This window comes from Martes martes (genome assembly GCF_963455335.1).
Source record: "Martes martes genome assembly, chromosome: 2".
In the NCBI taxonomy this organism is placed as follows: Eukaryota; Metazoa; Chordata; class Mammalia; order Carnivora; family Mustelidae; genus Martes; species Martes martes.
In genome coordinates, this window is record NC_137889.1 from 120651890 (window position 1) to 120676877 (window position 24988).

Here is a 24988-nt window from a genome sequence, read left to right on the forward strand (position 1 = left end):
GTGGGTTGTTGTACCAACCACAAATAGTTAATTCAGAGTTCACTTTTTTTTTTTTAAATCTGGACTTGAAGAGTTCTGGAGTATACTTAAATCTAAAACTATGCTTACTTGGCTTGGAAATGTGCTTCTTCATTTGCATTAAAATGTAAGTATCTTGAAAATTCACAAAATCTGTAAAAACTCAAAAGGAAAAAGTCAACTGACTTTTTGAGATGGCAAGATGCAGAGGAGGAAGCTAAACATACCTCCTGTAGCCTGATTTTGGCCTAATATAGATTGGGTAAGGATGTAAGACATAAATTTAATTAGCTTACACACACACTCATATATCACATAAGGGTAGTGTGAGATTAATTAGGTGTTCCAAAATAAATGGCCCTCTCTTTTAGCACTTGTACCACCACAAAATCTTCTTTCTACAGAAGACCCAAGCAATGGACTCTAAGCAGAAGATCCATAAGTACCTGAAAACCAAAATTTGTTATGGATATATCTCATTGTAGTAAATTTACTTATGGTTTGTTAGAAGTTGGTTATGTACTGTGTATAGGGCATTTTAATCTGTGTAACATTTTTAAAAAATGAAGTTTCAAGTATATATATGTTTTTAATTAAATATTTAAAGATAACTTAGGAAGTTGCCTTTATATATAAATGTTGGCTAAATAGGGAACACGCATATGGAGGAAAAATCATGGAAAATTACAGTGATACCAAATGAGGCATCTATTGATTTATTATGATGCAGACTGCATTTGACCCGGTCAAGGGTCAGGAATAGGTAGGAAAACTCCGTTTTTATTCTTTCTTCTATTTACTGTAGATTCAGTAACATAGAATTCTTAGCTTATGTCACATTTCTGTTTGAAATACTGAGCTCAGGAAGTTGCTTTAAGGAACTCTCAGTTGAGACTCACTTGTATGAGACATTTTATTATGTTTTGGCTTCCTGACTATTTAAAATAAATAGTAGATAAAATTTTTATAGAGGAGAATTAAGTCACTACTGCTCTATAACTGAGTTTATAAATACTTATTTTGAAGTTCATTTAAAAGTTACTATTCATCCTTGTGTGGTGAAATGGTCAAGAATTTGTGTTTTCTTATAGTGTAATTCCAGGAACAATACTAGTCATATCCAAAATCACCCTTAATGCTAAACTTTACTAATGTATATACAAAGCTTTTTATTTTCAAACAAATCACTCTAGAAGCAACCCTAAGCAAAATAGGTGGTATGCTTCTAATGGTATTTTTTATACTAGTGAGATAAGTTGTAATATTACAAGTTTTGCTGCTAATTTTATATTAGCCCTGAAGTAACTTCTCTGAAATTTCTCAGTCTAAACCCATTAGAAAATTTGAAATCTTATTTTCAGCTATAGAGCAAACAAAGTAAACATAAATTTCCGAACATTTCCAAGCCAATTAAAAATATGTAAGGTATACACACCAATATCTTCTCCAGGCTCTGACAGGCCTCCTGGAAACTTCCACATATTTTTCAACTGCAATATAAAGTCAGAAAATAAAGTTAACATAGCTTCATTCACTAACACATACACAGAGACTCCACAAAATCCACCCATAATTGGTTAATGTGTTGAGAATTTATCTTTTGGTAATGGCATGCAGATTTCCTTCACCTTCCTTTTTCCACCCTTTCTCCTTCTCGGGCAGGGGAAACTGGTCACTTAAGAAATCTTTTCCTACCTTTTTCTTCAGGAAATAGGAGTGGTTTTGTTTGGTTAATGTGATAAATTCTGTATGAATAAAACAGTGGAGGGAAATATCTACTGAATTTGTGTAATTTTAAAAATTTTGCTGCTAGTTAACTATTAACAAATAGATGGATCTTACAGATGCTGCTATAAATAAGTAGAAAGTACAGTACAAATTTAATAACTAAAGTATGCTATTTTTAATTTTCACATTTATTTTCTGTATTGTGTGTCTAATCAGATTTCTCTTGTTCTGTGTGTTAATGATTTTATGTACATATGTAATTGCTTTTCATGGGTAGTATGAATAAATTTGATTAGTTTAAGCTTGCATTGTTTTGTGTGTTTGTGTGTATCATTTCATATTTTGGTGGGGGGCAGGTGGGAAGATATGTTCTTAGAATGAGAGCACAGATGGGAAAAATGATTATAAATATGAAATGGCATGGGACAATATTCTGAAGGCTGACATGACTTTCTTCCTGTTACAATTCTGTTTTATATATATATATAGATATATATATAGAGAGAGATATGTGTGTGTGTATATATATATACACACACACACACATATACATGACAAAACTGCAGAATGAAAAATTATTATGTACTCGTAAAGGTCCTACAGCTTAGAAACAGTACACTTCATGCTTCATTCATAAAACAGGTTTATGGACCTTTTACTGGTGTGCTTTTTGAGCCACTCATTTCCTGGATGAGTGCTTCATAAAGAATGTGTCATTTCCCAAATGTTCTAAGTTGGAGACCAATGGCATGGTTCCCAGTTTCCACAGACTGTTGATTATGTGGGTATAGAATTCAGGCTTTCCATCCTTCCCTGTCTGGCTCAGACTTGAGATTAATTTATAAAGCATATTTTATTAATGTATAAATATATCTCTATGCATATCTCTACATTAATACACTGTCTTTGGGATTTTGTTTTGAAATCGTTCCAGAAGCTATTTCTATGGAAACTATCCAGTCTTTTTCCTGATACAATGTTAGATTTCACCACTAAAAATTCTATTTCTAACAAAAGAAATGTTATAATGGGGGCAGAAAATGCTTCCCCCAAACAATAACTTAAAATCTTTACCTAGACTTGACTATAGAGACTGTTGATTAAATTATGAACTTACTAGAAGGGGGAAAATTGTAGATATAAGCACTAGAAACAGCTTACATTAATTTCATTTTATTATTTCATAAAACACAGGTATGGAAAGATTAACTATACATTTTTGTGGTACTTCTGTGGCATTTTCTGGCACCACTTGGGTTTAAAGAGCTTATGTGAAAAAAGCTTTCTCCTCTCTTGCAGAAAGCTTGAGCCTGCACTTAGTTCAAAGTGGTAGAAAAGCTTAAGTTAAGTGGTTTGGAAAACCTGGTTAATGTTGCAGATATGATCAGTGGAGGGTTGAGTTTATCTTCTCACCTTTTTTAGTATTAAAACAAACTTCCACTTAGGTCTTTTTTTGATGTTGTTAAAGATTTATTTATTTGGGAGAGAGTCTGTGTGTGCAGGGTTGGGGGAATGGGGGTGGCAGAAGGAGAGAGGCAGGGACAGGGAAAGAAGCAGACTCCCCTGAGCATGGAGCCCAAATCAGGGCTTAATCTCACAACACTGAGATCACAACCTAAGCCAAAATCAAGAGTTGGGTGCTTAACCGACTGAACCACCCAGGCACTCCTTCCCATTTAGGTCTTTAATCCATTTTCAGTTTTTGTATATAGTGTTAAAAAGTGGTCCAATTTTATTCTTTGACATGTAGTTCTCCATTTTCCTAGCACCATTTATTGAAGAGACTGTCTTTCTCCATTGTATATTCTTGCCTCCTTTGTCATAAATTAATTGAGCATATAATTTTGGGTTAATTAAAAAAATTCCCATTAACTGGGCTTAGCAATATAAATAATAATAATAACAGCAACTTCCAGGGAAAATGGTGGAGTAGGAGGACCATAAGCTCGCCTCATCCCAACCCACACCTGGCTAACACAAGAAGTACCCAGCAGTTTGATGCTATTGCACCTCTGATAAATCCCTGGGAAACAGAAGGACAGCACCCAGCAGTCTGATGCTATCACACCTCTGGCAAATGCCTGGTCTGACTCAACTCAAGCCCAAGGCAGCCCCAGACTGGTGCAACAACATAGGGACCAAACTCTGCCCCCACAACAGAAGGAGAGAGCCATGCTTAGACTACTGCAAAAGCAGCTCAATTACAACAGCAGGGCACATGGCAATACACATAAGAGACACCCCTGAAGAGTAAGTTCTGGTGAACAGGTCCCTCCAGGACCTTTTCTTCAAAAGGCCACTACTTTCAAGAGCAGGAGACATAACTGAATTTCAAAACACATAGGTAGACCCAGGAAGTCAGAAAAAATGAGGAGACAGAGGAATACGTTCCAAATGAAAGAACAGGCCAAAATCATAGCAAGAAACTAAATGAAACAGAGATAAGAAATATGTGTGATAGTTTAAAGTAATGGTCATAAAGATACTGGACTTGAGAAAAGAGTAGGGGACCTCAATGAGACACTCAAGAGATAGAAAACATACAAAAGAACCAATCAGAGATGAACAGAAGAACTGAAATTAAAAATACACTAGATGGAATAAATAGTAGACAAGAGTAAGCAGAAGAATGGATAAGCAACCTGGAGGACAGAGTAATGGAAAGCAATCAAGCTGAACAGGAGGGAGAAAAAGTAGCAACAGAAAATGAATACAGGGAACTTAGCAATACTATCAAGCATTTTAACATTCATGTAGATGTCCCAGAAGAAGTGAGAACAGGGGGCAGAGAATTTATTTGAAGAAGTAATAGCTGAAAACTTCCTGAATCTGGGGAAAGTAACAGAAATCCAGATCCAGGAGTCACAGAGAACCTTTAACAAAAGCAAATTAAGAAGGTCCACACAAAGACACATAGTAATTAAAATGGCAAAAAGTAGTGATACAGAATTTTACAAGCAGCAAAAGAAAACGATAACATACAAGGGAAACCCCATAAGGCTATCATCTGCTGGAGAAATCTTGACATTGAATGTCCAGTCTACACTAACCTAAATAGGTTGATAGGTCAAATTGTTTCCTCCATCACAACTTCCCTCAGTTTTAATGGAGCCCTGAATGTTGATCTGACAGAATTCCAGACCAAATCAGTGCCGTATCTCTGCATCCACTTCTTGGCCACATATGCCCGTGTCATGTCTGTTGAGAAAACCTACCATGAACAGGTTTTTGTAACACAGATCACCAATGCATGCTTTGAGCCAGTCAACCAGATGATGAAATATGCCCCTCGCCATAGTAAATTCATGTCTTGCTGACTATTGTACCACGGCAACATGGTTCCCAAAGATGTCAATGCTGCCACTGCCACCATCAAGACCAAGCATACCATCCAGTGTGTGGATTGGTCCTCCACTGGTTTCAAATTTGTTATTAATTATCAGCCTCCCACTGTGGTACCTATTGGAAACCTGCTTAAAGTATGGTGAGCTGTGCGTAAGCTGAACAACACCACAGCCATTGCCAAGACCTGAGCTCACCTGGACCACAAGTATAGCCTGATGTATGCCAGGAGTGACTTTGTTCACTGGTATTGGTGAGGGCAGAGAGGAAAGAGAGTTTTCTGAGGCCTGTGAGCACATGACTGCCCTTGAGAAGGATTATGAGGAAGTTGGTGTGGATTCGTTGCAAGGAGAGGGGGAAGAAGAACAAGAGGAATATTAAAGTTAATGTCACAAAGGTGCTACTTTTATAGGGAAGCTTATTCTGTTTTGAACATTGAAAAGTCGTGCTCTGATCAGTTAATTTCTATGTAGCAGTGTATATTCTCATATACAATCACTGAACTATGCTTTAAAACACAATGCTTTGTTACAGACCCAAGTCGTCCATTTCTCTGATGGGTTTGAATAAAGTATTCCCTGGAAGAAAAAGAAGAAGAAAAAAGAAGAAGTAAGGAGAAAGAAGAAAGGAGAAAGAGGTAAAAGGAAGGAAAGAAGGAAAGAAAAGGAGTAGGAAAAGGAGAAAAAGTACAGATCTGCTAGCCTCTTCCTTTTGGTTCTCTTGTATGATCTGACTTTCTTGGTCTTCCCTTTCTCTTTGGTTGAATGCCAGAAATTTGATTTTTATTTCCACTATTCTAATCTTATATGCTACTACTCTCACTTTTCAGAATTCACAGCCATTGTGTTTAGATAAATCTCACTAGCTACAGTGTTAACACTGTACCAAAGAGACAGAAGCTACTATAGAGATGTCTTAGTACATTCGTTCATTCAACAAAAATTTATGTAGAGCTAGGCTATGGGGCATACAGAAATTAATGCACAATATAGCACGACCAGTCACTCCTTCTCCTTCTCCATGTACCACTACATTTTTCTTAGTAACACCTACCACCAACTTATATATTATTTATTCATTTATTATTTGTATCTTACTCATTCGAATATAAGCTCCAGATGTAGAAATTTCACTTTGTTCACTAATGTTTGCTTAGTGCTTAGAACAGAGCCTGCAAAATAGTATATGGAATATCAGTAATCTTTAGTGAATGAATGCATAGGCTCCTACTATTAACTCAGTTCTTTAGTCACTGTTAAGTTTTTTTATTTCAAAGGATTGGCATATATAGATAGGAAAGGAGAAAAGATGAGTTTTAGGTGTCATTTTTGGATTTGTGTTTCAGTGTATGCATATGCTTGTGGCAAAGGTTAAACTTTCCTCTACAAGAAACACTTTACACTATTCCTAGGGAGAATGAGGCACTTAAGGGAAAGGAGAAAAACTGGCTCAGATGTCTGAAAATAATGCTATTATTTATGGTTAATAGCTATCATTCATGCTTAAATTCCACCTCATACCACAATTACAGAACTTAGATATCATTCAGTATCTCACTTTGCAGTTTTTATGACAATATTGTACTACACACAAATACTGTTTTTATATTTTATTGCTCAAAAGATACTGGCATAACTTAAAAAGAGGTAAAAACCCTAAGCAGGAGTATCATTCCTACTTAATTCATAAGGAAACCAAAGTCTTATATAATTTGAATTTGTCCTATTAGCAGAGGGGGATCACAGCTAGATTCTGAAAAGTAGCACTTTCTCATTCTTAAAGAACCAATCATTAGCAAGTTTGAAAATCAGCAAATGAAGAGATTGGAAGCTCATTGTTAGTTTACTGGCTCTCTAACTTGCTTGTACCTTAATCACCTGGGGGTGCTTCTTAACACAAAATTGCTGAGCAGCATCCTAAGCATTTCTGATTCATCAGGTCTGGAGTGAGGCCTAAGAATGTGCATTTCTAGTAAGTTGATGCTGCTATTGTCTCTTAGCTCCACCCTCCACGCTCCTCCTCCCCTCCTCCAATACTGGAGCTGGGACCCATCCAACCAGCCTCTGCTTAGCCACCTCACTCCCTCTGAGGCTCCAGGAACAGACTGCAAGGCTGGAGCAGGAAGAGGGGACCAGCCCCTTCTGTCTGCCTCCTCTGGGCTTTCCATATGCTCGTGGCTCTGGATTGCCTTAGAAATGCTGCTTCCTTCTAGCAATAGCAGTACCTTTCCAGAGCATCGGCCAAATGCAGTTTGCAATTCTCCTAGAATTTCCAACATAAACTTCACTGTGCATCCCTTCCCTGAAGCCTCCTTTTCGGGGTGTGGGTTCTAGGCCCTTTTGAGTTCAAAGATACCAGCAGCAGCTGAATAGCATTTCTTATTTTGCGTTAGCTGTGTAGCCCCAAATGAAGGGATGCATAACCCACCAGAATGGCATAAAGATTACTTTAAACTGAAGACATCTGAGATATAGCAAGATGAAGAAAGAAGCCTTTTCTGAGTTGCCCTTATCTGGTTAAAGGCAGAACTTTCTGAAAAGAAGCTGCCATACACCCCCTTGGTGCCAGCTTCCAGCCAGAAAGGAAACGAATGTGTAGCACCCAGATGGGCCACTGCGTAATCAAACATCAGAAGCTGCCATATGTATTTCACACAGAAGTCCTATTTCTCCCTTCCCCTTTTCCTGATATACAAACACCTACTCCTGGTTGTTCAGGGAGTACTCCCCAAACTTTCATATTAATCTGCTGTCAGTTAATTCACAGGCTCCTCAACCACCTAAGCTGGTAGAGGAAAAGTTCTTCGCAACAGTACTTTAAGACTTAACTCTGGTTATGTTTCCCAGTCTGTGAAATGAGGATGATAATAGATTGCTATGATGTTTAAAGTAGCTACATAATACAGAGCACAAGTCATAATCTTTTCACTGGTATAGGCTCAAGCCTCAATTCTGATGACTGCTCATTAATCAGGGTGGTGGCTGCTGAAAGCTGGGGTAGTTGTGGCAGTTTCTTAAAACAATAAAAAAGTTTGCTATATCTACTGACTCTTTCATGAATGATTTCTTTGTAGCATGAGATGATGTCAAATAGCATTTTGCCCACAGAACTTTTTCCAAATTGAAATCAATTCTCTCAAACCCTGCTGCTGCTCTCTCAACTAAATTCATGTAATTTTCTAAATCCCCTATTGTCACTTCAACATTCCTCACAGCATCTTCATCAAGGGTCCATTCCATCTCAAGATTCAAGATGGCTACATAAACAACAGATTTTCAATGTAGATGAAAAATTCTTATATTGGAATGTTTTCAATTTGCCCAGGTCTATCAGAGGATTCACTAGCTATGGCAGCTCTAGCCTTAAAAAATGTATTTCTTAAATAATAAGACTTGGAAGCTGAAATGAATCCTCAACCCATGGGCTACACAATGGATCTTGTATTAGCAGGCATGAAAACAACGTGCATCTCATTGCACATTTCCATCAGAGCTCTTGCATGAACAGGTGCACTGTCAATAAGCAATTCATTTCAAAACGAATCTTTTTTTCTGAGCAGCAACTCTCAGCAGTGGGCTTGAAATAGTTGGTAAAACTATGTTGCAAACATTCTACATTTAGGCTTTCTTGCTCCATTTATAGACCACAGGTAGATAGATTTAGCATAATTCTTAAAAGCTTTGGGGAATTCCACCAAGATGGCAGAGAAGTGGGGGACTCCTTTACAACCGGTCCCTGAATTTAGCCAGAAATCTACCAAGCCACCCTGAACACCCATGAAATCAGCCTGAGATGTAAGATTATACATCTCCACAGGGGCAGAGGATCATCAGTCGAGAGGTACACAAGATGTAGCTGGGATTGTGCAGACAGATATCAGAGGATAAACAGAAGGGGGAGGGAGCCACCAGAAGCAAGCCACTGGAAAGTAATACACCAGTACAAATGTGCCCTGCACTTGGGGACCCACAATAGCTTGGAGACCAGAGGCTGCAAGACCGGAAGGGACTGATAACAGGGCTCAAACAGAACAAAGGGGCTTAAGGGGCAAATGCTGGGAACTGGGTGGTTGCAGGTACAGACCTAAGCCCACAGTCCAGGGACCGGTTGCAGCCATCGCCGCCAATCTGGGAGGGACTTGAGTCAGTGGTCCCTGGGGCTGGTGGCTGGGTGCTGCTGCAGCCAAGAGGACCCAGCTTGGACTGGAGCCCATGGTCCTGGGAACGGCAGCCACCGAGCCGGGCTTGCCCGGACCAGGATCACTCTCAGTTTTGGTGGCACGGGGTACAGAGACAAGTGGGGGCCTCAGTCAACCACTGAGAGGGTCCTAGGGGTGTGCACTGCCTGTGGGAGGCTGCAGTATTCAATGACACTTGCAGAGGGGGAGTCTGTTCTGGAGGATTCAGAGAGGAGCAGACTGTGGCTTCTCTCTGAGGTGGAGTGCAGTTTACTTTGCTCTGGACCCTCCGAAAAGGCATGAGAAACCGCCAGAGAACAAAAGCCTCCAGAGAACAAAAGCCCAAAGAACTGGTTTCAGTGGAACCCAGTCCCTTGACAGAGGCAGACTAACTCTGCCCAAGCAGGACTGACTGAGAAACAACGTGCCAGGCCCCTCCCCCAGCAGACAAGCTGATAGAACAAGAGGACAACAACCATAGGGTCCCCATAAAACTGTAAAACCCCAATACCAAGAGAAAACAAAGCTCCTGGTATTGCCTCACAGCCTGTATATGTCTTAGATACAACATTTCTCTTTATTTTTAATTTTTTCCATGTTTGTTGGTTGTTTTTACCTACTTATCATTTCAACTAGATGTTTAATACAACATATTCCATAGTAACTTTTTAACTTGAACTTTTCCATAAACTTTTTTCTTTTATATCTATATGTATACGTATATAGATATAAGCTTCAATATATAAGCTTATATAGATATAAGCTTTTTTCCCCATTCAATACTACCTTTATATATGTACCCATTTTAATTTTCCTGTATCTCTGGGAAATAGAGTTCTCTAACAAAAAGAACAAGATACACCCAGGAAGAACTGAAATACCCTTCCTTGCCCATATAGAGGGATTATAGCCATCTTCCCGACACTACCCTCCCACTTTAATTTTGGGTTCCTTTTGTTGTTGTTGTTGTTGTTGTTTTGTCACTCTTTTGTTTGTTTTTGTTTTGTATTTTATAAATCTTACTCTTGGGTCTCATTTTGGCTGGGTTTGTTTTTTCTCTTTTTCTTTTTGGTGGTGTCTTCTGATTGCTCCGAACCTTCACAGGGTACACTTTGCCTGGATTGTGGATGATATTTTCAGCTGTACATCTCCTCAACCACAACTCAACAGAATGACTAGGAGGAAGAACGCCCAAAAAAGAAAAGACCCAGAGACAATGGCCTCTCCTGCAGATCTAATGGATATGGATCTAAGCAAGATGTCAGAAATACACTTTGGGGTAGCAGTTATGAAGACACTAGTCAGGCTGGAGGAAACTATTAATGGCAACATATATTCCCTAAGGACAGAAATAAGAGTGGATCTGGCAGAACTTTAAAATGCTATCAATGAGATACAATATAATCTAGATACCCTAACAGAGTAAATGAGGCAGAAGAATGAATTAGCAATCTTGAAGACAAACTGATAGAAAATAAGGAGCAAGAGGAGGCCTGCAACAAACAGCTTAAAATCCATGAAAACATATTTAGAGAAATAAATGATGCCATGAAACGTTCCAATGTCACAATTATAGGGATCCCTGAGGGGGTGGAGAGAGAGAGAGGACTAGAAGATATAGCTGACCAAATCATAGCTGAGAACTTCCGTAATCTGGGTAATGAAATAAGCATTTGTGTCCTAGAGGGTAGAGACTCCTTCCCAAGATCAAGGAGACCAGACCAACCCCCAGGCACATAATAGTAAAACTCGCAAATCTTAGGACCAAGAAAACTATTTTAAGGGCAGTTAGGGGGAAGAAATTCCTTAGGCACAGAGGGAAAAACATCAGAATAATGTCAGACCTGACCATAGAGATCTGGTAAGCCAGAAAGGACTGTCAAGACATATTCAGAGTACTAAATGAGAAGAATATGCAGCCAAGAATTCTTTGTCTGGCAAGGAGCTTCTAGGACTGGCAGAAATGGAAAAAATGTGACCACTAAGCCAGTCTTGCAAGAAATATTAAGGGGGGTTTTATAAAAGGAAAAAGACCCCAAGAGTGATATAGAACAGAAATATACAGAGACAATCTATAGAAATAAGGACTTCAGAAACAATAACAATAAAATCTTATCTTTCAATAATCACTCTAAATATGAATGGTCTAAATGCTCCCATAAAACGGAATGGTTGAAGATTGGATAAAAAGACAGGATCCATCTATATGCTATCTTCAAGAGACTTATTTTGAACCTAAAGATACATCTAGACTGAAAGTGAAGGGATGAAGAACTATCTTTCTTGCCAACGGACTTCAAAAGAAAACTAGGATAGCAATTCTTATATCAGACAAATTCAATTTTAGGCTAAAGACTGTAGTTAGAGATACAGAAGGACACTGTATCATTCTTAAAGGGTCTATCCAACATGAAGATCTAACAATTGTAAATATCTATGCCCCCAACATGGGAGATGTAAACTACATAAGCCAACTGATAACCAAAATAAAGAGACATATTGATAATAATACATTAATTGAAGGAGACCTCAACACTCCACTCTCAGCAATAGACAGATCATCTAAGCAGAAAATCAACAAAAAAACAAGAGCTTTGAATGATACACTGGACCAATGGGCCTCACAGATATATACAGAATACTGCACCCTAAAACAACAGAATACTCATTCTTCTCAAGGGCACATGGAACATTCTCTAGAATGACCACATATTGGGTCACAATTCAGGTCTCAACTGATACCAAAAACTGAGATTATTCTCTGCATATTTCTCAGACACAATGCTTTGAAACTGGAACTCAATTACAAGAAAAAGTTTGTAAGAAACTCAAACACTTGGAAGCTAAAGACCACCCTGCTCAAGAATGTTTGGGTCAATCAGGAAATCAAAGAACTTAAACAATTCATGGAAACCAATGAGAATGAAGACACATTGATCCAAAACCTATGGGATATGGCAAAGGCAGTCCTAAGAGGGAAATACCTAGCCATCCAAGCCTCACTCAAAAAAATAGAAAAATCCCAAATACACAAACTATCTTTACACCTTAAGGAACTGGAGAATCAACAACAAATTAAACCTAACTCATGCATGAGATGGGAAATAATTAAGATTAGAGCAGAGATTGGGGTGCCTGGGTGGCTCAGTGGGTTAAAGCATCTACCTTCGGCTCAGGTCATGATCCCAGTGTCCTGGGATCAAGCCCTGCATCAGGCTCTCTGCTCAACAGGGAGCCTGCTTCCTCCTCTCTCTTTCTGCCTGCCTCTCTGCTTACTTGTGGTCTGTCTGTCAAATAAATAAATAAATAAATAATCTTAAAAAAAAGATTACAGCAGAGATCAATATATTAGAAACCAGAGATACAGTAGAATACATCAATGAAACTAGAAGCTGGTTCTCTGAAAGAATTAATAAGATAGATAAACCACTGGCCAAACAAATCCAAAAGAAAAGAGAAAGGACCCAAATTAATAAAATTATGAATGAAAGGGGTGAGATCACGGCTAACACCAAGGAAATAGAAACAATTATCAGAAATTATTATCGACAGCTATATGACAACAAATTAAGCAACCTGAAAGAAATGGATGCACTCCTGGAAACTTATACACAACCAAGACTGAAACAGGAAGAAACTGACAACCTGAATAGGCCCATAACCAGTAACAAGATTGAAGCAGTGATCAAAAACCTCCCAAAAAACAACAGTCCAGGGCCTGACGGATTCCTTGGGGAATTCCACCAAACATTCAAAGAAGAAATAATAGCTATTCTCCTGAAGCTGTTTCAAAAAATGGAAACAAAGAAAAACTTCCAGACTCCTTCTATGAAGCCAGGATTACCTTGATCCCCAAACCAGGCAAAGACCTCATCAAAAAGGAGAATTTCAGACCAATATCCCTGATGAAGATGGATGCCAAAATTCTCAACAACATTCTAGCTAATAGAATCCAATAGTACCTTAAAAGGATTATCCATGACCAGGTGGGATTTATCCCTGGGATGCAAGGGTGGTTCAACATTCGTAAATCAATCAATATGATAGAACACATAAATAAGAGAAGAGGCAAAAAACACATGGTCCTCTCAATTGACACACAAAAAGACATTTGACAAAATACAGAATCCTTTCCTGATTAAAACTCTTCATGGTATAGGGATAGAGGGAACGTTCCTCAACTTAATAAAATCCATCTATGAAAAAACGATATGAAAAAATATTATTCCCAATAGGGAAAAGCTGACAGTCTTCCCGTTGAGATCAGGAACACGACAAGGATGCCCACTCTTGCCACTATTGTTCAACATAGTACTAGAAGTCCTAGCAACAGCAATCACAATAAAAAGAAATAAAAGATATTCAAATTGGCAAAGAAGTCAAACTCTCTCTCTTCGCAGATGACATGATACTTTATGTGGAAAACCCAAAAGACTCCATCCCCAAATTATAAGAACTCACACAACAATTCAATAATGTGGCAGGATACAAAACCAATGCACAGAAATCAGATGCTTTCTTATACACTAACAATGAAACTGTAGAAAGAGAAATTAGAGAATCAATTCCATTTACAATAGCATGAAAACCCATAAGATACCTTGGAATAAACCTAACCAAAGAAGTAAAAGATCTATACTCTAGGAACTACAGAACACTCATGAAAGAAATTGAATAAGGCAATTATCTTATTATCTTTCCATCTTAAAAAGATGGAAAAACATTCCATGCTCATGGATTGAGAGAATAAACATTATTAAAATGTCTATACTGCCCAGAGCAATCTATACTTCCAACACCATCCAGATCATAATACCAACTGTATTTTTCAAAGTGCTGGAACAAATAATCCTAAAATTTGTATGGAACCATAAAAAAACCAAATTGCCATGGAAATGTTGAAAAAGAAAAACAAAGGTGGAGGTGTCATGTTGCCTGATTTCAAGCTATATTACAAAGCTGTGATCACCAAGACAGTATGGTACTAGCACAAAAACAGACACATAGATCAATGGAACAGAATAGAGAGCCCAGATATGGACTCTCAACTCTCTGGTCAATTAATCTTCGACAAAGCAGGAAAAAATATCTAATGAAAAAAAGACAGTCTCTTCAATAAATGGCGCTGGGAAAATTGGACAATTATATACAGAAGAATGAAATTCAACCATTCTCTTATATCATACACAAAAATAAACTCAAAATGGATGAAAGACCTCAATGTGAGAAAGGAATCCGTCAAAATCCTAGAGGAGAACATAGGCAGTAACCTCTTTGACACTGGCCACAGCAACTTCTTTCAGGACATGTCTCTTAAGGCAAGGGAAACGAAAGAGAAAATGGGCTTTTGGGACTTCATCAAGATAAAATGCTTCTGCACAGCAAAGGAAACCGTCAACAAAACAAAGAAACAACCCACAGAATGGAAGAAGATATTTGCAAATGACACTACAGACAAAGGACTGATAGCCAAGATCTATAAAGAACTTCTCAAACTCAACACCCAAAAACCAAATAATCAAGTTAAAAAATGGGCAGAAGACATGAACAGACACTTCTCCAAAGAAGACATACAAAATGGCTAACAGTCACATGAAAAAATGTTCATCATCATTAGCCATCAGGGAGATTCAAATCAAAACCACACTGAGATACCACCTTACACAAGATGGAAAGGCAAAAATTGACAAGGCAAGAAACAACAAATGTTGGAGAAGTTGTGGAGAAAGTGGAACCCTCTTACAGTGTTGGTGGGAATGCAAGCTGGTGCAGCCACTTTGGAAAACATTGTGGAGATTCCTCAAAAAATTAAAAGTAGAGCTACCCTATGACTTTGCAATCGCACTACTGAGTATTTACGCCAAAGATACAGATGTAGCGAAAAGAAGGGCCACATGTACCCCAATGTTCATAGCAGCAATGTCCATAATAGCCGAATTGCGGAAAGAGCCGATACCCTTCAACAGATGAATGGATAAAAGAGATATGGTCCACATACACAATGGAATATTCCTCAGCCATCGGAAAGGATGAATAACCAACTTTTGCTCAACATGGGTGGGACTGGAGGAGATTATGCTAAGTGAAATAAGTCAAGCAGAGAAAGTCTATTATCATATGGTTTCACTTATTTGTGGAACATAAGGGATAGCATGGAGGACATTAGGAGAAGGAAGGGAAAAATGAAGAGGGGGAGAAATCGGAGTGGAAGATGAACCATGAGAGGCTATGGACACTGGAAAACAAACAGGGTTTTAGAAGGGAGGGGGTGGGGGGATGGGAGAGCCTGGTAATGGGTACTAAGGAGGGCATAGATTACATTGAGCACTGGGTGTTATACACAAACAATGAATAATGGAACACTACTCAAAAACTAATGATGTACTATATGGTGACCAACATAATACAAATAAATAAATAAATAAATAAATAAAAATAAAAACATGCCCCCCCCCCAAAAAAATTAAAGGCCTTGGGATTTTTAGAATGGTAAATGCACATGGTTTCAACTTAGAGTCACTAGCTGCATTAGCCCCTAACAAGAATGTACATCTGGCATTTGAAGCTTGACTTTTCCTCTCTGGTTAGTAAAGTTCCAGATGGCGTCTTCTTCCAATAGAAGGCTGTTTCATCTACATTGAAAGCCTGTTTCTTAGGATAGCCACCTTCATTAATGATCTGAGCTAGATCTTCGGGATAACTTGCTGTAGCTTCTGTATCAGTACTTGCTGCCTCACCTTGGACTTTTATGTCATGGAGATGACTTCTTTCCTTAAACCTATGAACCAACCTCTGCTAACTTCAAACTTTCCTGCGGCTTCCTCACCCCTGTCAGCCCCCAGAGAACTGAAGAGAGTGAGGACCTTGCTCTGGATTAGGCTTTGTCTTAAGGGAATGTTGTGGCTGCTTTGATCTTCTTTTCAGACCACTGAAAGTTTCTCCATATCAGCAATAAGGCTGTTTCACTTTCTTACCATTTGTGTGTTCACTGGAGTAGCACTTTTCATTTCCTTCTAGGATACTCCTTTAGCATTTGTAACTTGGTTAACTATTTTGTGTCAGAGGTCTAACTTTCAGCCTCTCTTGGGTTTCAACATGGCTTACTAAGCTTAATCATTTCTAACTTTTGATTTAAAGTGAGAGATGAGTGACATTTCCTTTCACTTGAACACCTGGAGGCCACTGTTATTAGCCTAATTTCAAATTGTTGTGACTTGTAGAATAGGAAGGCCTGAGGGGACAGCGAGGGAAAGAAAGAGATAGAGAGAGGTGGGGGGTGCAGAGGAATGGCTGGTAGGTGGAGCAGTCAGAACACACACATTTATCGATTAGGTCTGTGGTCTTATATGGGCACACTTTGTGGTGGACCAGAACAATTACAATAATAACATCAAAGATCAAAAATCACAGATCACCATAATGAATACAATAATAATGAAAAAGTTTGAAATATTGTGAGAATTGCCAAAATATAACAAGAGACACGAAGTGAGCAAATGCTGTTGGACAAATGGCACTGACAGATCTTGATGGTTGCCATAAACCTTCAATTTGTAAAAAACACAATATCTTGGGAGACAATAAAGCTGTACACTATAAAAGGAGGTATGCCTGGAGTCAAGATGGCGGAGAAGTAGCAGGCTGACATGATATCAGGCAGCAGGAAATCAGCTAGATAGCTTATCTAAACATTGCAAAAACCTACAAATCCAATGGGAAATCGAAGAAAAAAGCAACAATTCTAGAAACAGAAAATCGACCACTTTCTGAAAGGTAGGACCTGCGGAGAAGTGAATCCAAAGCGACGGGAAGATAGACCGCGGCAGGAGGGGCCGGCTCCCGGCAAGCAGCCGAGCAACGGAGCACAACATCAGGACTTTTAAAAGTCTGCTCCACGGAGGGACATCACTCCAGAGGCTAAACCGGGGAGAAGCCCACACGGGGTCAGCGTAACCCCAGGTCCCGCAGGATCACAGAAGGACCGGGGGTGTCTGAGTGCCACAGAGCTCGCAGGTATTAGAGCGGGGAAGCCGGCTACAGTGACAAAGCTGAGAAGTGAGCTCTCAGCTCGGGGTTACCTTGAACTGGTCGCAGGCTGGGTGAGCTCAGAGTGCGGCCAGAGGCCACGGAGAAGGAAGCGACCGAGCGCTTTTCTCCAGGCGTAAGCGAATGGGAGCTTTTCTCCAGGCACGAGCAACCAGGTGCTTTTCTCCAGGCACGAGCGACCGGGCACTTTTCTCCAGGCGCGAACGACCGGGCACTTTTCTACAAATGTGACCAGAGGCCAGGGAAACGGGAGCAATTGGGTGCTTTTCTCTGAGGGCGCACTGAGGAGCCCGACTCCAGCTCTTGGCTCCTCTGGGCCGGAGATCAGGAGGCTGCCATTAGCATCCCCATCCTCCGGAACTCTACAGAAAGCATTCAGGGAACAAAAGCTCCCAAAAGTGAACCCTAGCGGATTACTTAGCCTGGTTCCTGATAAGGGCGGGGTAATTCTGCCTCAGGCAAAGACACTTGAGAATCACTACAATAGGCACCTCCCCAGGAAGATTAACAAGAAACCCAGCCAAGACCAGCTTCACTTACCAAGGAGAACAGTGGAATTCCAGAGGAAGAGAAAGCAAAGCAAGGAATTCATGGCTTTCTCCCCATGATTCTTTAGTCTTGCAGTTAATATATATTTATATTTTTTTTGCTTTTTTTCTTCTGCTAATTTTTTTTAACTTTTACCCTTTCCTCATTTACATTTTTTTTTCTTTTTTAACTAGTTTATCTTAAAAATACCTTACCAAAAAAAAAAAATCTTTTTTTGAACCTTCATTATTATAGTCATATTTTATCTTCCATTGTATCTAACTACATTTTTTGTATACACATATATTTTCTTTTTTAAATTTTTTTTGTTATTTGTTTTCTTTTCCTATTTTATTAATTATTTTTAATTTTTGTTGTTGTTGTTGTTTATCCCCTTTCTCCCTCCCACGATATGGGGTTTCTTCTGATTTGGTTAAAGTACATTTCCCTGGGGTCTTTGCCACCCTTTTAACATTTTATTTGCTCCTTTATATATTCTTATCTGGACAAAATGACAAAGTGGAAAAACTCACCACAAAAAGAAGAACAAGAAGCAGTATCGAAGGCTAGGGACCAATCAATACGGGCATTGGTAATATGACAGATCTAGAGTTCAGAATGACGATTCTCAATGTTCTAGCCAGGCTCAAAAAAGGCATGGAAGATATTAGAGAAACCCTCTGATAGAAATAAAAGCCCTTTCTAAAGAAATAAAAGCACTAAAATCTAACCAAATTGAAATCAAAAAAGCTATTAATGAGGTGCAATAAAAAATGGAAGCTCTTACTGCTTGAATAAATGAGGCAGAAGAAAGAATTAGTGACATAGAAGACCAAATGACAGAGAATAAAGAAGTTGAGCAAAAGAGAGACAAACAAATACTGGACCACGAGGAGAGAATTTGTGAGATAAGCGACACCATAAGATGACACAACATTAGAATAATTGGGATTCCAGAAGAAGAAGAAAGAGAGAGGGGAGCAGAAGGTATATTGGAGAGAATTATTGGAGAGAATTTCCCTCATATGGCAAAGGGAACAAACATCAAAATCCAGGAGATGCAAAGAATGCCCCTCAAAATCAATAAAAATAGGTCCACACCTCGTCACCTGATAGTAAAATTTACAAGTCTTAGCAATAAAGAGAAAATCCTGAAAGCAGCCCAGGAAAAGAAGTCTGTAACATACAAGGGTAAAAACATTAGATTGGCAGCAGACTTATCCACAGAGACCTGGCAGGCCAGAAAGAACTGGCATGATATATTCAGAGTACTAAATGAGAAAAACATGCAGCCAAGAATACTATATCCAGCTAGGCTATCATTGAAAATAGAAGTAGAGATAAAGAGCTTCCAGGACAAACAAAAACTGAAAGAATTTGCAAACACCAAACCAGCTCTACAGGAAATATTGAAAGGGGTCTTCTAAGCAAAGAGGGACTCTAAAAGTAGTAGATCAGAAAGAAACAGAGACAATAAACAGTAACAGTCACCTTACAGGCAATACAATGGCACTAACTTCATATCTCTCAATAGTTACCCTGAAAGTTAATGGGCTAAATGCCCCAATCAAAAGACACAGGGTATCAGATTGGATAAAAAAACAAAACCCATCAATATGCTGCCTACAAGAAACTCATTTTAGACCCGAAGACACCTCCAGATTTAAAGAGAGGGGGTGGAAAACAATGTACCATGCTAATGGACATCAGAAGAAAGCTGGGGTGGCAATCCTTAGTTCAGATCAATTAGATTTTAAGCCAAAGACTATAATAAGAGATGAGGAAGGACACTATATCATCCTCAAAGGGTCTGTCCAACAAGAAGACCTAACAATCTTAAATATCTATGCCCCTAACATGGGAGCAGCCAACTATATAAACCAACTAATAACAAAATCAAAGAAACACATTGACAAATAATAGTAGGGGACTTTAACACTCCCCTCACTGAAATGGACAGATCATCCAAGCAAAAGATCAACAGGGAAATAAAGGCCTTGAATGACACACTGGACCAGATGGACATCACAGATATATTCAGAACATTCCATCCCAAGGCAACAGAATACACATTCTTCTCTAGTACACACCGAACATTCTCCAGAATAGACCACATCCTCCGTCATAAATCAGGTCTCAACCAGTATCAAAAGACTGGGATCATTCTCTGCATATTTTCAGACCACAATGCTCTGAAGCTACAACTCAATCACAAGAGGAAAGTTGGAAAGAACGCAAATACATGGAGACTAAACACCATCCTTCTAAAGAATGAATGGGTCAACCAGGAAATTAAAGAAGAATTGAAAAAATTCATGGAAACAAATGATAATGAAAACACAACAGTTCAAAATCTGTGGGACACAACAAAGGCAGTCCTGAGAGGAAAACACATAGTGGTACAAGCCTTTCTCAAGAAACAAGAAAGGTCTCAAATACACAACCTAACCCTACACCTAAAGGAGCTGGAGAGAGAACAACAAAGAAAGCCTAAACCCAGCAGGAGAAGAGAAATCATAAAGATCAGAGCAGAAATCAATGAAATAGAAACTAAAAAAACAACAGAACAAATCAACGAAACTAGGCGCTGGTTCTTTGAAAGAATTAATAAGATTGACAAACCCCTGGCCAGAGTTATCAAAAAGAAAAGAGAAAGGACCCAAATAAATAAAATCATGAATGAAAGAGGAGAGATCACAACCAACACCAAAGAAATACAAACAATTATAAGAACATACTATGAGGAACTCTACGCCAACAAATTCGACAATCTGGAAGAAATGGATACATTTCTAGAAACATATAAACTACCACAACTGAACCAGGAAGAAATAGAAAACCTGAACAGACCCATAACCAGTAAGGAGATTGAAACAGTCATCAAAAATCCCAAACAAACAAAAGCCCAGGACCAGACGGCTTCCCAGGGGAATTCTACCAAACATTTAAAGAAGAATTAATTCCTATTCTCCTGAAACTGTTTCAAAAGAAAGAAATGGAAGGAAAACTTCCAAACTCATTTTATGAGGCCAGCATCACCTTGATCCCCAAGCAGACAAAGACCCCACCAAAAAGAATTACAGACCAATATCCTTAATGAACACAGATGCAAAAATTCTCACCAAAATACAAGCCAATAGGATCCAACAGTACATTTAAAGGATTATTCACCATGACCAAGTGGGATTTAATCCTGGGCTGCAAGGTTGGTTCAACATCCGCAAATCCATCAATGTGATTTTTCATTAATAAAAGAAAGAACAAGAACCATATGATACTCTCAATAGATGCTGAAAAAGCATTTGACAAAGTGCAGCATCCCTTCCTGATTAAAACTCTAAAAAGTGTAGGGATAGAGGGCATATTATCAAAGCCATCTATGAAAAACCCACTGCAAATATCATTCTCAATGGAGAAAAACTGAAAGCTTTTCCGCTAAGGTCAGGAACATGGCAGGGATGTCCATTATCACCACTGCTATTCAACATAGTACTAGAAGTCCTAGCCTCAGCAATCAGACAACAGAAAGAAATTAAAGGCATCCAAATTGGCAAAGAAGAAGTCAAACTATCACACTTTGCAGATGATATAATACTATATGTGGAAAACCCAAAAGGCTCCACTCCAAAACTGCTAGAACTTGTACAGGAATTCAGTAAAGTGTCAGGATATAAATCAATGCACAGAAATCAGCTGCATTTCTTTACACCAATAACAAGACAGAAGAAAGAGAAATTAAGGAGTCAATCCCATTTACAATTGCACCCAAAACCATAAGATACCTAGGAATAAACGTAACCAAAGAGGCAAAGAATCTGTACTCAGAAAACTATAAAGTACTCATGAAAGAAATTGAGGAAGACACAAAGAAATGGAAAAATGTTCCATGCTCATGGATTGGAAGAACAAATATTGTGAAAAAGTCTATTCTACCTAAAGCAATCTACACATTTAATGCAATCCCTACCAAAATCCCATCCATTTTATTCAAAGAAATAGAACAAATAATCTTAAAATTTATATGGAACCAGAAAAGACCTCGAATAGCCAAAGGAATATTGAAAAAGAAAGCCAAAGTCGGTGGCATCACAATTCCAGACTTCAAGCTTTATTACAAAGCTGTCATCATCAAGACAGTATGGTACTGGCACAAAAACAGACAAATAGATCAATGGAACAGAATAGAGAGCCCAGAAATAGACCCTCAACTCTACGGTCAGCTAATCTTCGACAAAGCAGGAAAGAATGTCCAATGGAAAAAAGACAGCCTCTTCAACAAATGGTGCTGGGAAAATTGGACAACCACATGCAGAAAAATGAAATTGGAACACTTTCTTACACCACACACGAAAATAGACTCAAAATGGATGAAGGACCTCAATGTGAGAAAGGAATCCATCAAAATCCCTGAGGAGAACACAGGCAGGAACCTCTTCGACTTCAACCGCAGCAACTTCTTCCTAGGAATATTGTCAAAGGCAAGGGAAGCAAGGGCAAAAATGAACTATTGGGATTTCATCAAGATCAAAAGCTTTTTTACAGCAAAGGAAACAGTTAACAAAACCAAAAGACAACTGACAGAATGGGAGAAGATATTTGCAAATGACATATCAGATAAAGGGCAAGTATCCAAAATCTATAAAGAGCTTAGCAAACTCAACATCCAAAGAACAAATAATCCAATCAAGAAATGGGCAGAAGACATGAACAGACATTTCTGCAAAGAAGACATCCAGATGGCCAACAGACACATGAAAAAGTGCTCCACATCACTCGGCATCAGGGAAATACAAATCAAAACCGCAATGAGATACCACCTCACACCAGTCAGAATGGCTAAAATTAACAAGTCAGGAAATGACAGATGCTGGCGAGGATGCGGAGAGAGGGGAACCCTCCTACACTGCTGGTGGGAATGCAAGCTGGTGCAGCCACTCTGGAAAACAGTGTGGAGGTTCCTCAAAAAACTGAAAATAGAGCTACCCTATGACCCAGCGATTGCACTGCAGGGTATATATCCTAGAGATACAAACGTGGTGCTCCGAAGGGGCACGTGCACCCGAATGTTTATGGCAGCAATGTCCACAATAGCCAAACTATGGAAAGAACCTAGATGTCCATCAACAGATGAATGGATAAAGAAGATGTGGTGTATATATATACAATGGAATACTATGAAGCCATCAAAAGAAATGAAATCTTGCCATTTGCGATGACGTGGATGGAACTAGAGGGTATTATGCTTAGCGAAGTGAGTCAGTCAGAGCAAGACAATTATCATATGATCTCCCTGATATGAGGAAGTGGAGATGCAACATGGGGGGTTAGAGGGGGTAGGAAAAGAAAAATTGAAAGAAGATGGGATTGGGAGGGAGAGAAACCATAAAAGACTCAATCTCAAAAGACAGACTGAGGGTTTCTGGGGGGAGGGGGGACAGGAGAGGGTGGTGGGGATATGGACATTGGGGAGGCTATGTGCTATGATGAGTACTGTGAAATGTGTAAACCTGGCGAGTCACAGACCTGTACTCCTGGGGATAAAAACACATTATATGTTTATTTAAAAATTCAAAAATAAAAATTAAAAAAAAAGGAGGTATGCCTGTACATAGTTTTGACTATTGTCCTATTTTAAAAGTATAACTCAAATCAATTCTTTCCTTTTGAACTGCTGTAATACATTTCACTCTAGAAACTGATTTCTACAAACTGAACCTGTTAAATCATTTTTCTTGGCAGGTTTTCCAAGGAAAAAAAATAACTTACCTCCCAAAACATCACATTGTATAGGTTTGGGGTAAGACAGTTCAGCTATAGCTGCCAGGGAAGCTTCTTTTCTTTTTTAAGACTGCAACCAATTTTTAAATTATTAGACCTAGGTTTGTTTATGAATTTCTGTATTTTAAAAAACAAGTAACTACATAGATTCTTATTTGATAGCTCAACCAACTCTGAAAAACTGCTTAGAGTGGAGCAATCATATTAGTCTGGCTGTTAAATAAGAACAAGAGATCAAAATTGTTGAAGAGGAAGGGAAGAAATTACTTTATCAGGGAAACAAGTTCAGAATGGCTAAGCTGCCATTGAATATCCCTTGGCTGGTCAAGTTGGCAGATGCTGATAATAATTTGGCTTTCAAATGTCATATACACACATACAAAGTAAAAAAAGTAGGATAAAGGATCAGAGGTCTAGGTTTCCACGTATAGAGCCGATTTCTTCTCTAAATGATATATCTTGTACCAAAATGGAGTATGTTTACATAATTAATAATTTAACTTCCTTCCAAAAGGTAACCTACGTACAGAGAATAAGAGAACTCATGTTCCCCCACATTCTATAAAATGTTAACTTTCATTACTACACATAGAATTGGGGGCACAACTGAAGTTTAACATGTTCTAAAACAATTAAGCTCAATTTTTTCTAAAAAGGACACATACATATTCACAATCCATGAACTGCACTAGACAAAAAGCTCTCTGGGTATTTATCTTGCATTCCTTTTATTTTTTTTTTTTAAAGAGAGAGAGAGAGCATGCATGCATGCACACACCTGTGTGCATAATTTCGGGGAAGGGGCAGGGGGAGAGAATGAGAATCTTAAGCAGGCTCCATGCCCATTGTGGAGCCCAAAGCGGGCTCAATCCCATGACCTGAGCCAAGATCAAGAGTTAGACGCTTAACTGAACCACCCAGGTGCCCCTATGTTCCATTCCTAAAGTGGTATCAGAGAAGTACTCACTTCCAAATAGTTTACTTCAAAGAATGGTTAATTGATTCAGATCTAGACATGTGAAGAATATAGATTATTATGATTCAACTATTATCATGTCTCAACTCCTCCAACCTCTTTGGCCTGACAGACAACAGGTGTGTGTTACTCTTATTTTTCAACTACTTCATCCCTGTCAACTATTTATACTGATGATGCCTGAAATTATTTTCCTTTTATCCTTTATGTTTTTAGAACATTGTGCTCAGTTCTCTCTTTCATATGTTTGGTATGTACCTATTTTTCCTGGAGTGGCACTGTGCCATATGGCATGACTCCACAGAGCACAATTTTATAGAATAGCTAGAATTATAGCTGTATGGGGAAAGTCCCCCTACAAAACCTCTTAAAGAGACCAGTGGGGCTAGGCCATG

At 38.8% G+C, this 24988-nt stretch overlaps 1 protein-coding gene and 1 pseudogene across 5 annotated transcripts in view; one reads left to right on the forward strand and one right to left on the reverse strand.

The window, feature by feature from the left end:
- NUDT6 (nudix hydrolase 6) overlaps window positions 1–24988 on the reverse strand; it is a 48089-nt gene that overhangs the window by 3568 nt on the left and 19533 nt on the right. For all 4 annotated transcript variants that reach the window (XM_080830534.1, XM_080830533.1, XM_080830535.1 and 1 more), the window contains exon 4: window positions 1454–1508. In XM_080830534.1, the coding sequence (XP_080686660.1) occupies window positions 1454–1508 (55 nt within the window). The remainder of the gene's footprint in view (window positions 1–1453; window positions 1509–24988) is intronic.
- LOC308339008 (tubulin alpha-1A chain-like) lies at window positions 2314–5469 on the forward strand (annotated as a pseudogene). The gene is made up of 2 exons: window positions 2314–2407; window positions 4708–5469. The product of its transcript is annotated as a tubulin alpha-1A chain-like (transcript).